The sequence below is a fragment of the Amblyomma mixtum genome, chromosome 6 (assembly GCF_055824585.1).
Source record: "Amblyomma mixtum isolate Tamu chromosome 6, ASM5582458v1, whole genome shotgun sequence".
NCBI lineage: Eukaryota > Metazoa > Arthropoda > Arachnida > Ixodida > Ixodidae > Amblyomma > Amblyomma mixtum.
The window spans coordinates 61,947,988-61,961,241 of NC_143017.1; the positions used below are offsets into that span (position 1 = coordinate 61,947,988).

At 44.8% G+C, this 13,254-nt stretch overlaps 1 protein-coding gene across 1 annotated transcript in view; it reads left to right on the forward strand.

Moving 5' to 3' along the window:
• The window catches only part of LOC149339232 (cell adhesion molecule 4-like), a 99,158-nt gene that overhangs the window by 64,546 nt on the left and 21,358 nt on the right, over positions 1–13,254 (forward strand). The window contains exon 3 of the mRNA XM_089550430.1: positions 3,782–4,066. Coding sequence (XP_089406556.1) covers positions 3,782–4,066 — 285 coding nt within the window. The remainder of the gene's footprint in view (positions 1–3,781; positions 4,067–13,254) is intronic.

Consider the following 13,254-nt stretch of genomic DNA (forward strand, 5'->3'; position numbering starts at 1 on the left):
TTTCTATTATTCTACACGACAAATCCGCGAGAAATCAACAAACTCTCCTATGCTTTCCTAGGTTTCTGTGACTGTTGGCTTCCTTTGTTATTATGTTAAACGAACATCTCACTCCCTGCCCTTGTCTTCTCATTAGCTTAAGGAGGGCCTTGGTTCTAGCATTGTTAATGCCATATGCAGCAAAGAGAGTTTTCGGACAACTGGCGCCCTCAGCGTTAGAAACATGTGCGCCGTAGCACTTGCAGTATTAAAGAACGGTATTAAAGTGAGGTAGAGGGTGGCGCTGGTGAACACTCCGAAGGTTAGCGTAAGCGCTTCATAAGTACACTTCAAAGCAGAGGGTTGGGCAGCTGCCGCCATAGCTGAAATGGTAGAGCTCCGTAAGTGACATGCGGAGGACGTGGAATCTGATCCTACCGGCGCCTTTCAACTTTCTGATGAATTACTACTCATGCAACAAAAAAAAAAAGAGTTTACACTGCTGAACACTACTTCGTCAACACCTCAAATAGAAAAAAAAGTAAAAAAAAATTCTGTGCTTTCCAAAATAGGGTTGTAGCTTCGAATAGGACAACACACAGCAAGCGAGACGGGACAGGCGCCTCTCCCGTCTCGCTTGCTGTGTGTTATTCTTTTCGGCGCTACAATCATTTTCCAGTAATGTGCACCAACTAGCCCCCCAGCAAATAATAACGTTGTGCTTTCCTTTGTTTCAGTGCCTGTTGCCTTTCTTCTTATGTCACAACGTGCCTCAATATGCCCTACCCTGTTGTGTTACAAGAGTGCCATGATGAATCGGAGTGCGGAGAAATCATTTAGGCTACCTTGGGTTTTTTGACATGCACGGTTGTTGTGAGGGAAGCTATCACGCCCTATCCAATTGAACAGACGCAACAGTCTAGGTGTAGCAATTTCAGTACTGGCGTGCCATAACGAAAACAAATACAAAATATTCACGCCACTCCGTTCTCTCCTTGCACCTTCAGTCAAGCAATGCACATGAAGCATCCTTACGGGCCTAAGGCGATAACTATGCTAATGCCTTTCATTTTATTTCTTCTTCGCAAGGTAACGTGAATGGTGAGACATTGGTGCAGACAACCGGTTCAGATCGCAGCACAGTCTACATGTTATCGCCAATACTTAGAAAAGACGAAACGAATGCAATACGAGGAGATTTAGACGCCAGCATATATGTGTGCGAGACAAGTTCACGTTCCGTACACACTGCTCTTGAGATTGAGAGCCTGCGAGATGAAGACATTTCAAGATGTGTGTGCTGCGGAGACTGGATTATTTTTGTTTTGAAAAGCCCATTCAGTTTACGCTTCTGTGTAATAGTCTGCATAATTTCAAGGAAAATACAGATAACCTGAGCGGTAGTAGATTGACTTCTTGCAAGTACTTGGAAAAACGCAGTCAATTCGCGTGCGTTTTCGTGAAGTGGTAAGCTACTCACTTTATTGCAAAATACGCATGATAATTCCACTGTGCAGTACGAAGGATATGCACTGCTGTTTTGAGAGCCCCTTCCGTTGTTTATGCTTCTACGTAATAATTTGCGCAAATTAAAGATAGCAGAAATAACCTCAGCGGCACTATATTGCCTTCTTGCAAGAACCTTCTAAACCTGAGTGAGTGGGTAAAACTTTTGGTAGTTAGACAAGCCATGCACTTAATCGCAGAATACGTGTGATAATTACGCTTGAGTGCTATAGAGAGCAGCTTTTTGTTTTAAGAGTTCAATCAGTTGTTTATTTTTCGGTGTAATAATATGAATACCTTAACGGATAGCACAAATTACCTGAGCAGCAGTATATTACCTTCCTGCAAGCAATTGAGTACCGCATTCGGATATGTGTGCGGTGGCTTTTGCGAGTCTGATTGCGGCTGTAGCCTTGGTGTCATTGAAGTAGCCTCTGTAGTTATTCTGCTCACTGACAAATTGTTGCCTATTTATACGAACTATGCCTAAAGCTTAAACACCGGAGCTACAAACAAGTTTCAAACTCTTAACTCTTCGAGCTTTGTTTTGTTTTTGAACGTAGTCAGTGAAAAACATGATATATCAGAGTAACAGGGAAAAGCCTAAATAAAATTAAAGGAGCGAGATATACCGCATACATGCTGTCACTGGTGTACTCTTATTTCTTGTGCTCCGTGGTTTCACAGCGACCGTTCGAAAATATTTGCATACCTCTTTCACCACTCTGCTCTCTTGTTCAACCGGTTCCCCGAGAATGGAAGAAATATGCCGCCTTAGAAAATGTACGGCTACCGATTGATCGCAAGAAACCTCTCCCCAGCCCAAAATAGGCTGCCTCCTGCTTGCAACAGCCATGTTCTTGGAACGGCGTGGAGAGAGAGAAAATGCGAGACAAGACAGAGGGCAAGCATTTGTGCTTCCATCGTAGAAAAATGCTCTTGTTTGCTGGACTCTTTGTCGCGGCGCGCGTTCTCGCTTTGCTCTGAACTCTTGCGGAATTCGCCGAACACGGCAGCGGGAACTCGTTTGTAATCCCAGAAGCTTTGGTAACACAACCTATCATGGCGTCCCCCGCCCCTCCCCCGCTTTCCAAGCAAACGCATGGTCCGGATCTTAGCCCGACCGGGAGGGCTTATTGATGGCATTCCTATATCGCGGAATGTTTGGCTGTTCCACCTCATCCCTAGAACGGACAGAAAAGAAATGAATAGCTGAAAGGAAGCAAGGCCGCCGTTCTGTAGCAACAGTGCATTTTTGGACAACCTGCATTTCCTGCGCGCAAACATGCTGGATCGGTGCTAGGTCTAAACGCGTAAATAAAGGTTACATTAGCTAAAGGCATTTGCGAAAAAAAAAAACAATGAACAGCTATCACCTGTAGCCTAGATTTCACCACTACCACACTCAGCAAACAAACTGAAAAGTTTTATCCCCCAGTTTTGTAGTGAGCGCTGTTGTTGCTGTTTTATTGTGTTTGGTTACATACCACCGTGGCGAGCACAGTCCGTCTATAGAACATGACATGTTACCTTGTTTTATTTCCTTAATTTCTACTTGTAATCGCAATATAAACGAAATATTTTTGGTTAGGTAAAATTTGATTGCTTTTGCGACGCGTCCATTTCTTACGTTTCCATAACTCCCTCATTTTTTCCATTACTTTTCTTGATAGTACATCTCTGAAGCAAAAACAAAGACTAAGAAATTTGAAGACTTACAATGATGTGAACATGTTTATTGTGATTTCGCTTCATACACGGGAGCAAAGTTGGTTATAAACAACAAATTCATATGAAACAAATAAAGTGGCACGGAATAAAGTATATAAACAAAAGCTGCATGATTCTAGCAAAAACCTTCATATGTGAAGTTTTCGTAAGTGTGAGTCAGTGCGCAGTTAAACTTTTATGTATTAAGGGTGAGGTTTAGAAAACCGTTATAAAATACGAAGAGTCCTCTTTCAGCATCATGCATCGTAAGCTGGTGCCACAAGCTTGTGCCATGCTTTTGAATTCAGCTCAAGTGTCTGCGGCCATTCCAAAATGTTCTCACAGTTTTTGGGATTGGAGAGGGTGGCTTTCATTTGTTCTTCCTTTTCGTGTCGCGAATAAGTCTCCAGTGAGTCTTGGAGGCATATTTTTCAAAAGTATAACCTCTCATGGCTGCGTAGCCGCACCAACGATGACGATTACGAGAGCATAAAAGCGTAGCCATTGAGGGCGGATACACATAATGCTTCCTAGAGGAGGCGAGTAGCACTAACAATGTCGGCGTTCACTCTCTTCTTGATTACAGACAAGCCAGAGGTCAATCTCCGGGTGGTGTCCTCGTGTCGGGGTTCGCAACTGGGTTCTTACGCTGTCCACTTGCGGTGCGAGGCGAAGGCCAACCCGCGGGTGAGCCGCTTCACGTGGAAGCTGAACGGGACGACGGTGGACTTCCAGCGCCCCGCACGTGAAGGGGACACTTCCCGGCGCCTGTCGCGAGCCTCGCTCAAGACCAACCTCACCGGATCGTTCCTCTGCACTGCGGAAAACAGCGAGGGCTTGACCCACAGCGAAACATTGCTCCTGCCGCACTGTAAGCACCCAGTTGAGCAACTGTGGCGTCCACTTTTAACGAGAGAGCGAAGGCTCCCGATCTGCAGAAGGTCACGCGAGCTTGTGGCTTCATCATAGCCTGCCCACTGGACTTCAGAAAACTGGGCTCTGTAGCAGGTGGCAGCTAAATTAAAGATTCGTCGCGACAGGTTAATCGGGAAGAGCAAACTGGGTCGCACATGCCCCACCGGTGGTGCACCTGGCATCGCAGAGCCGGGGCGCATCGCTTAACCGCTGGACCACTGCGCAAGGAGTGGTATGAGGTATCCCAGGGACGTATGGATGTAATACCGATAATGACTAATGAAGCATATCTCAGCATTAACAAATTAAGGTTCTCGCGTCATTCCATGAAGCGGGAGCGAGAGCCTGAGTGTCCCCTGCATATTTGGGTCAAATCGCTGCCTACCGACTAAGTAAGATACAGAACGACTCTTGAATGAAAGACCGAAAGATTCCAGTGGGAGCACTAGGCGAATATATGTGAAGGGTATGAAAGATGGTTTCTTAATGCTTGCCAGAGCGTCAAACCTCCTTCAAATAGGCAAACAAAAAGTTCAGTGCAGGCCGCGCTTTGCACAATAGGCTAAGGAACCTAAAACAAAGCTGTCTGCTAGTGAAATTTCACCGAGAGATTCCATCTGGGGTTGGTAATCTGCTGACTCGTCTCCATAGCCTGAGCATACTGAAAGTACCTGAAGCTCAGTTTCAACTGATCCGCTGTTCTCATAATGTGGACTTCTGGGCACACCTAAGAGGTATCGGAAACGGTTCGCAAACCATGCAGAGGGGATATAGGATTACTTAATTAAGTACACATGTATAATATGGACACCAGTTGGGCTAATTAGAGTGCCCGTTAATTAATCAATCTCTCCTTGTTTTTACGTAGTGCGGGGTTAATCTGTGGTTGTTCTCGACGATGGTGGTGTGGCTTTGCAAGAATGACTGTAGCATTGGTCAAGTTGCAGCAGACAGAGCTCCGAGGCTGTTCTAGGATGCGGGTCGTAGTGAGGGAAAAGGCGGTGAGTGGGGGAGGGAAGGTGTATTTCTGCTGAGCGGCAGCGTGCCTGAAGTTGAAATGGCCACAATAGTTAATTACGTGGTGGATGCAGAGATTACAAGAGCAAATATTAGTTTGCGCAGTTCGAATATATTAGGGTCATAGCGGATAAAGAGCGCTAAAGGGAGCTCTAGTCGGTGTAGTCGGCTTAGCTTGTCTCTTGTGTTTGAGGTGTACGGTGTTTCTTGTTGCGATGGCAGACTTCCTGTTTGTGGGGACCCTGCCATGTATTCGACCTTTAGGAATTGACGGGGACAGACGTATAGTAGGTGTCATGTGAATAGCTTTTGAGGGGGAAAAGTCTGGCTCTATAGCATGTGCTGGGCGTCTGAGAAGTTATTCAGTGGAACACGTGCAATACTAGCGTTACTTACTGCGAAGAAAAATTCTGAACAATTTTCTGGCAAAACATGTTTCGCATAATGCACAAACTGAGGAGCAGTATTGATGTTCAGAAATGATGTGTCAGCTGCCCAGTGTAACAGAAAGAGGGAAAATGAATTCCTTTATTTATAAGGATAAGTAGACAAATATTGGAAAGCTTATCACAGTGTAGAGGATTCTGTTTTCTTTTATTGTGGATAGAGAGTTTCGAAGATGGTTTTCTATGGTACATCTGCCTTTCAGTACTTGTGAGTAGTCACATGGAAGTTAGCAAGTGGTATTATCAGTAATATTCTAGATAATACATCGTCTTGTTTCACATCAACAATTCCATCCGAAAACAGCACCACAAACCTCTTCAACGCATTCATTCACTTTGAGAAAAAATCTATTAAAAAGACATACTAAACATATAGCTCCGGTTGGTTGCCGAATTAATGTCTCGCGTATGACTGAACTGGTGATACCATTGAAAGGTTTTTCAGATCGTCCTATATAGTGCTACGCTGCATCAATGAAGCAAGCTTTTGATGTGCTTTTTAATTCTAAAGCTCTTACTCTACTGCCAGTAGAGATTGATAACATTAGACTTAACTAGAACCAAGTATTTTTTATGACACGTCACAAATTTTATTCCTGTACTAACGACAGTACCAGCTTCACAAAATTAGACAGTGCGATATGAGATGTGGCATGCGGAGCTCAACATTCGGCGCTTTGATAAACACCGTAGTGGATGTCTCCGCACTTATTTCGACCACCTGGCCGCATAAGTCAACGCTGAGATCGCGTAGAAGGCTAACACTTTTGCATTTCCAGTCACCGTAATGCGGCCGCCTCTTCTGGAATTCGATCAGGCAACCCTGCGCGCAGCAGCCTAACGAATTAGTCACGAAGCCACGGCGATGGGTAGTGGGATATGATAATGCACCAGTAAAACACTGAGTGATCATCAAGTTCTCTTCGTCAAAATCTGCGCAGACTTAGAAAATAGACCGGAAGTAAAGTGGGCTTTTGAGTCCCTGCTTTATGAAGCTCTGATATGATCAGTTCAAAGAATGAAACACTTGGGCGGACGCAACCTTTATACTCGGAAAGGTGAGTGACGTGCTAATAAATAAAATATGTTTAATATACCACTACTTCCAAATATACTCCGAATACAGGACAACTGTGAAATATACAGGTATTTTTTGGAGCTATTATAGGAGGACACCGTGATTTAGTACAAAAGAAATGTCTGAGAAAAAGTGTAGATATATGTCGCGCTTGTGGGAACAGTCATCCATACATGTGTGCAAAACGTAAGTGAGTGAGCACGTCGGATTTTGCATTTGTTATTCTCTTTACACGAATAATTTACTGTCCACTAGGTTATTTCAGTACAATGCAGGTAGCTTTGTAGTATAACTACAGATAAATCAAACACCACGTTGATAATTGTCGAGCATAACCGTCTTCAGAAGACCTAAGTCACGAATAATCTGATTGAAGTACGCTCATGATGAAACCTGTGGCCTGCGTACGTACCCTGAGAGCCATCAAAAGTTTAAAAATTAACATTTGTCTCTTGTCTCCTTGGCTGTCGAAAAACGTCGAAGAGAAGCAAGCACAAGAAAAAATTTGAATCAATGGCAGCCAAAAAAAAAAAAAGCCCTCGTTGTATGGCGGCAAAAAGAAGATTTTCCGCTCACAGTAAACTGAAGGCAAGTGCAGTACTTTCACCTCTAGCCCCTGTAACTGCGACAAACATCGAGAGCGCTGCATACCTTTTCTAGGTATTCGAGCCTCAAAATATATATAACTGGCACCACCTAATGTTTTTACCATAACCAGCACTAACTTTTCTAGTAAATGTTCCAGGATTTAAGGATTTCAGTGGCTTTTTTTCCTTCTCTGTGGTGCACGCTGTCACAGAGGACTATTTTATCAAGGACCCCTTTTTAGATGTTTACCACTGGCTCTAACGGCGCTCCGTACGTAAAGCGGGAGTGCGTCATGCACATTCATGCTTTCTAGGAAAATTTCCGGGCCGCCATTATACTTCTCCGAAACCCGGCTACGAGCGAAGGAGTACGGTATTCTGAAAATATTTTTTTTTTTATCCGGCAGTTACGATTTCCATGGAAAAGACTGCGCACACAGCAACAGTACCGTGTATCGGTCATCAGGCCACATTGGTTCAATGAATGGAGGAAAATGCTCAGTCTTTCTTGGCTTCTTTGACCGGGAGTAAGCGAAAATTACAGTTCAAGTTACTTTTATATTAGGAGCCACCGCGGTTCATATGTGGTGTGGTGCGCGTCCGCTGCCCCGAAAGAGGCGGGTTCGATCCCAGCCGTGGTGATCGCATTTCGGTGGAGGCGAAATGCTAGAGGCGCGTGTAGTGTGCGATTTCAATCTACGTTAAAAAATACTAGGCGGCCGAAATTATTCGGAAGCCTCCACTACGGCGTCTTTCATGCACTGAATCGCTTTGGGACTTTAAACCGCGTAAAACCTTTAGACAAACTACTATATTATGAGATCAAGAATAACTTCTCTGGCAAACCTCTCGATAAAGGTTACCAATATTTAGCGCTTTGCAACAACCATTTAGTACGACGTAAATTAATGCTGTTATCTTCTGCTCGTGTCTGTGTTTTCCTTTTCTTCTTCTGCTCGTCCGTCCTTGCGCTGTTCAAGCCAAAAGCATCACGTACCGACTAATTCACCTCTTCATTATACTCTATGAAAGGCTTCCAGCGTGTGTTTGGAGCGCAAAAATGTAATTTAAAACCCTCGGGCATAGTTCTGCTATTTGTAGCCGTCACTGCTCAGTGAAATCAAACTAGAAAAAGTTATAGACAACGATGCTACGAGCAGGGATGGTTTCTGTTAGCTTTCTTCTTTTGTTCCTAACTTTATGTGGTTAACGGCCAAAACTCTGCCTTCCGGTGTAACGGCATTCTCAGCAGTGGTGACGACAGTACCCTCTTACGAAATTTCGGCGTTTCAACATGTAGAAAACGTCGTTTGAACAAAGCATTGAACCCGCTCTTATCTGCTTGAAAACTGTCCGGCGTCCACCAAGTGAGCGAACAAAAGCTGCAGCTTCAGCGGCGACGGTAAGTGGCAGAGTTTCCTGCTTTCAGGACTTAAACCCTGTTCGGCTCTCTCCACTTAGGAATAATTTCGCCTGTCACTGCAGCCGGGCCGGAGTTCTTGCGCAGCAGCACGGAGAGCAGGAGTTCTTGCGCAGCAGCACGGAGAGTAGGAGTTCTTGCGCAGCAGCACGGAGGGTCGTATTTTCGTGCTTTTTCGCTTCTCGAGTGTTCAGGGTTTGTCGGGCAGCATTCCCGAGTTGTCGCAGGCCAGCACAGGCGTGGAAGGGGTAAACAAGGCGTCAGGTGTAGCGTACGATACGAGAACGCGAGACAGAAACCGATTGCTGACCGTGTCGTTTTTCTTGGGCGGAGCGAGCCGTCAGAGTTGACAAATGATCGCGCTGCGGGGAGGAAAGGCTTCTCCGACGCCCGAATACGTCGCGAGCCCTGTCAGGCAAGTTGCCGCGCCTCGGGTTCACGGTATTGTGAAAGGGCTCTCGCAATGCCATTTTTTTCGGCGCGAGATTCGGTTATCTGGTCTTCTGCGCGAATGGTTAGCGCGCTTGCGCGAAACACGTTTCGCGTCCTCCCACGCGAAGAGAAACTAGAAATGCACGTGGGGAACTGCTTCGAAAGGGGTAAATTGAGTTCTTTGTTTCAAGCGCGTCGGGATTCTTTTCTATAACTGGTGCTAGCTCTTTGAAAGTTAATGCAGTTGAAGCAAATGAAAAAGTTGACAGATGCGTGCGCAGTGAATTCCACTGGCTTTTTTATGTTTTCGTATTTCTTATTTCCCAGGGCTGTTTTTACTGGTTATGCCTGAGCTGATAAGGCTGAAAGTATACTGGTTTTGGGCACAGATAATATATTATTCATTGATAACGCAAAAAAATTTTAAATCTCCTTTGAATCCGTTTATATATGCGACAGACGATTTCAGCTACAAGCTTTTCTCGATTTTTCCCAGACTAATCCTTGTTGTTTTGTAGAACCTCGATATTCCTGCTTTCTGGTCAAGCCTACCTTCTACGTATCCATTTCTACTATCTCTTCCACCTGACGCCTACATTCTAATTCGTGGCACTGGGAGTTCCAAATATTCTCAACGTCCATGAAAAGTACGCGTAATTTTATTTATAGCAGTCAAAGATTTGTGACAAAAAAGCATGCTCCTGTTGCAAGTAGTGCATTGTATGCTCGCCATTTTCGTAGTCGACGTTGACGTTCTTTAGCTTATCCACCCTGTCGGCGGTGACACTTTAACTCATTAACTAGGCGGTGCTTGCTGCCGCGTTTCAGCGACATACTGTGACGAACAGTGCAGGGATCATTTTCAACACGGACGCGACGGCAAACACCACGTGATGCGCTGTCACTGCGGATAGCAGCTATTGCAACAAGTCACCGGCGCCTCCACATGCACGAAAAGCGACGACAAAAAGTTGGATTGCGTATATGGATACTTCTGCTACATCTAACACAAAGAATTATTGCTTGTAACCAAAAGCGGCGGTCATATAACTTGCTTACATTGCTTATTCTAGTCCCTCTCGAATTATCTTTATCTTGATCGCAGCTTCACCATAGTGATGCTTACTTGTAGGTTCTTCAATGCCCTCTCCCCCTCCTTCCCCACTCTGCCCCCAGACCACGCCTGTTAGCATTTATTGCTCCTACACAGCAGTCATAACCCTGCTGCCCATTTTTTATCCGTACTGCATAAACAAATATTCTCTTAAATATAATTGATGGGTTTCGGCGAAATCTCGAAATGGACTGTCGTGCGATGTCAGTGCACGTTGAAGATCCCCAGGAGGCGACTTCATTCCAGAGGCCTCCACTATGGCACCTATTTCTCTCTTTCTTTTTGCACTCCCACCTGCCTACCTTCTCTTACGGTACGGTTCGGGTGTCCACGAGGTTTGAGACAATTACTGCGCCATTTCCTTTGCTCAGGAACCAATTTTCAAGTTTTTGCTGACAAAACAATATTTCATTCCGGCGAGCTAAATCTACGAAAAAATTGCCAATATCTCCAGAAGGAGGCCCTAAGAATGAATGAGAAGGGTTGACAGTACACAGGAAACTTTCAGATTTTTCGCTTATAGGCTATGATTTTCATGTGCTTGCGGCAGTTCTGGGGTTTGAAGGACTAACCAAGCGTGCGTATTTAACAGTTATGTAAAGTGCAGCAACTGGCTTCACAACTTGCAATGCTTGTTTGCCACCGATAAGAGTATCACCTCTGTCTTTTGTACCAATGCACAAAAGCTACACTTGAGAGACAGGCTGTGGCAAAACGGTAATAAATTACAGATCCCAAAGGAGACCCACTAGATTCATTACATTCCACTCCGCCGACGGATGAACCTGCACGGGATCATGGCCACTAAAAAGGCAGATAAACGGGGGTCTTAATTTTTTTTAATATACTTCATCAACTATATAAAATCGCTTTAATAAGCTGGAAGTTAACATCTGTGTGGCAAACAAATGCGCGTTATCTATATCTGGTCCTTTGGAACTTCATAGAGAGGATGTTTATGACCCTGATTATGTACACTCGGCAACCAGCAGCTGCGTGGAGATCGTTATCCAAAAGCTGTAGCGCGACCCTGAATCAGTCACCTTGTATTGTGGAGTTAGCATCGTATTTACTTGCGAAAACAGCGCACCTTCATCATTCGTTCTCGCTCTGGTTGTTTCAAATAAGAACAACTTCGTTCAATGCTCTTGATTTTATGTCTAAGGGCAATACCCCGCCCTCCCTACGTGAAAAAGGCTTTGTGAACCCCACTTATGTACGCTGAGCCCTCAGCGCGCTCGCCAGATTACGACAGGATTGCCAGGGTGATTTCCATACCGCGTAGAATGTACGCGTGCGTATAGATGGAAGATCTTTGCATGGGGATAGTAGGCGCGTTATGTACAGTGACGTGCAACGCTGACTGACACTATGGTGTGCACTATCTCGGCACTGCTCTTCGTCCTTACGAAAAGCACCTGACAGCCCGGTTCCTAATCCACAAATTTAAAACACTGCAACCAACAGGGATTAAGATGTCCAGAGGAAACCTGGAATCTCTCAGGTACATTCCAGGGTTAGCATAATTTTAAAGTAACAAATGTCTTGCACGTGATCAGACCATTTCCTAGAACCTCGCATATGTATATTATCGCTCTTTGCATCCTTCCCACGTCATATCTTCCACCACATTTCCGGCCTTCTCACCCTCTCCCTTTGTTCACCTTTTTCTTCTTTTTTCTTTCCTAATCCCCTACTATCAGTTCTCGGAAACCATGGCATTCCTGTTACCCCCTCCACCCCCACCTTTTGGCTTTCTCTGAACTCGAGCCATTCCCCCCCCCCCTCCCCCCCTGCCTTGTCCTTCCTTGGAAATGCCCCCCCTTTCTTTCTCCTTCCAGTGCCAGCCTATTTTGTTTGCCTAGTTCTCATTTCCCTGTACCACGCTGACTAGTCCTCTTATCTGAGTTTTTCAGGTCCACCCAGCTCCTTCCCCCCGTCGACCCCCTTCAAAGCCTTTGTTCATTACACAACCCCCGGATATAAGTTTTTCCACTATTGCAGCTTAACGAATCAAGATTCACCTCCCTCCCCTTCCTGACACGCATCCCCTTTCACACCACTTTCCTTCCCCCACCCTGGGCCTTCCTCGTCGGAGCGAAGGCCCTATTTAATCCCTGCCAATGATGAACGCTTTGCCCAGACGAAGACAAGTCCCCTTGTCGAAACGTTGGCTCAAGCAACCTGAGGTTTTCCCCTCCCTTGCTCTTTTTGTGACCATCTATAAAGTAGGCACACGTGGCGCGATTTGTTGACACAATTATGTTGAACATGGCCAAACGCCTCTCCTTCCTTCATTATCTGGGAAATATATTTTCTTACAGAATCACCACTTCAAACCTCTGATAGCTACCATTGACGTAAAAGTCTAAGCTCGTCTTTGCGACGACGCATGTATCCGGTGCAGATGTTGAGAACGCTGTATGCGTTGTATTAGCGCGTTCGAGGAAATATGAGAGGTAATTGCTCTGAAGAAAGCCAGTGGTATTAAATTTTCGTGTAAATTTTTAGACATACACTAGTCTAATATAGAACGCACCGCCTTTGTCAAAATTAACCAGGCCACGGTGTTTGTGTCCCAGTCGTATAGGTGAGCCTCACGGTATCATTAAGATCAAAAAGATTAAAGTGGTAAAGACAAGGGTTCGCGTTACCATAAAGAAATTATAGCTTAAGTGCTAGCACAACTGCTCTGTTACACAGCTAAAAAAAAAATCTATGCCTGGTTACTGTTGGCAAAAATAATACATTCGAGGGAATAACTGCCTGATACATACTTCAACGTAGCCACAGGCTTTTTTTGAGGAATTCTTTGAAGAGCGTGTTAGACTCCGCTCATGTGGGTGTTGATGAATAGTTGTGTTTTTGAGTGAAACTGCACCAGATTAGCGGGTTTCATAAACGCATTAAATTAATGTCGTAAATACTCTTTTTTTATCGAGGTGCATGGTAGGAAAATATTTGTTCGGCGTTTAAATTAAGTTGAACAATACACGCTATCATACAAAGTCCCTCTATTTTCTGGCTTGTGTTTATTGCGCAGCACCACA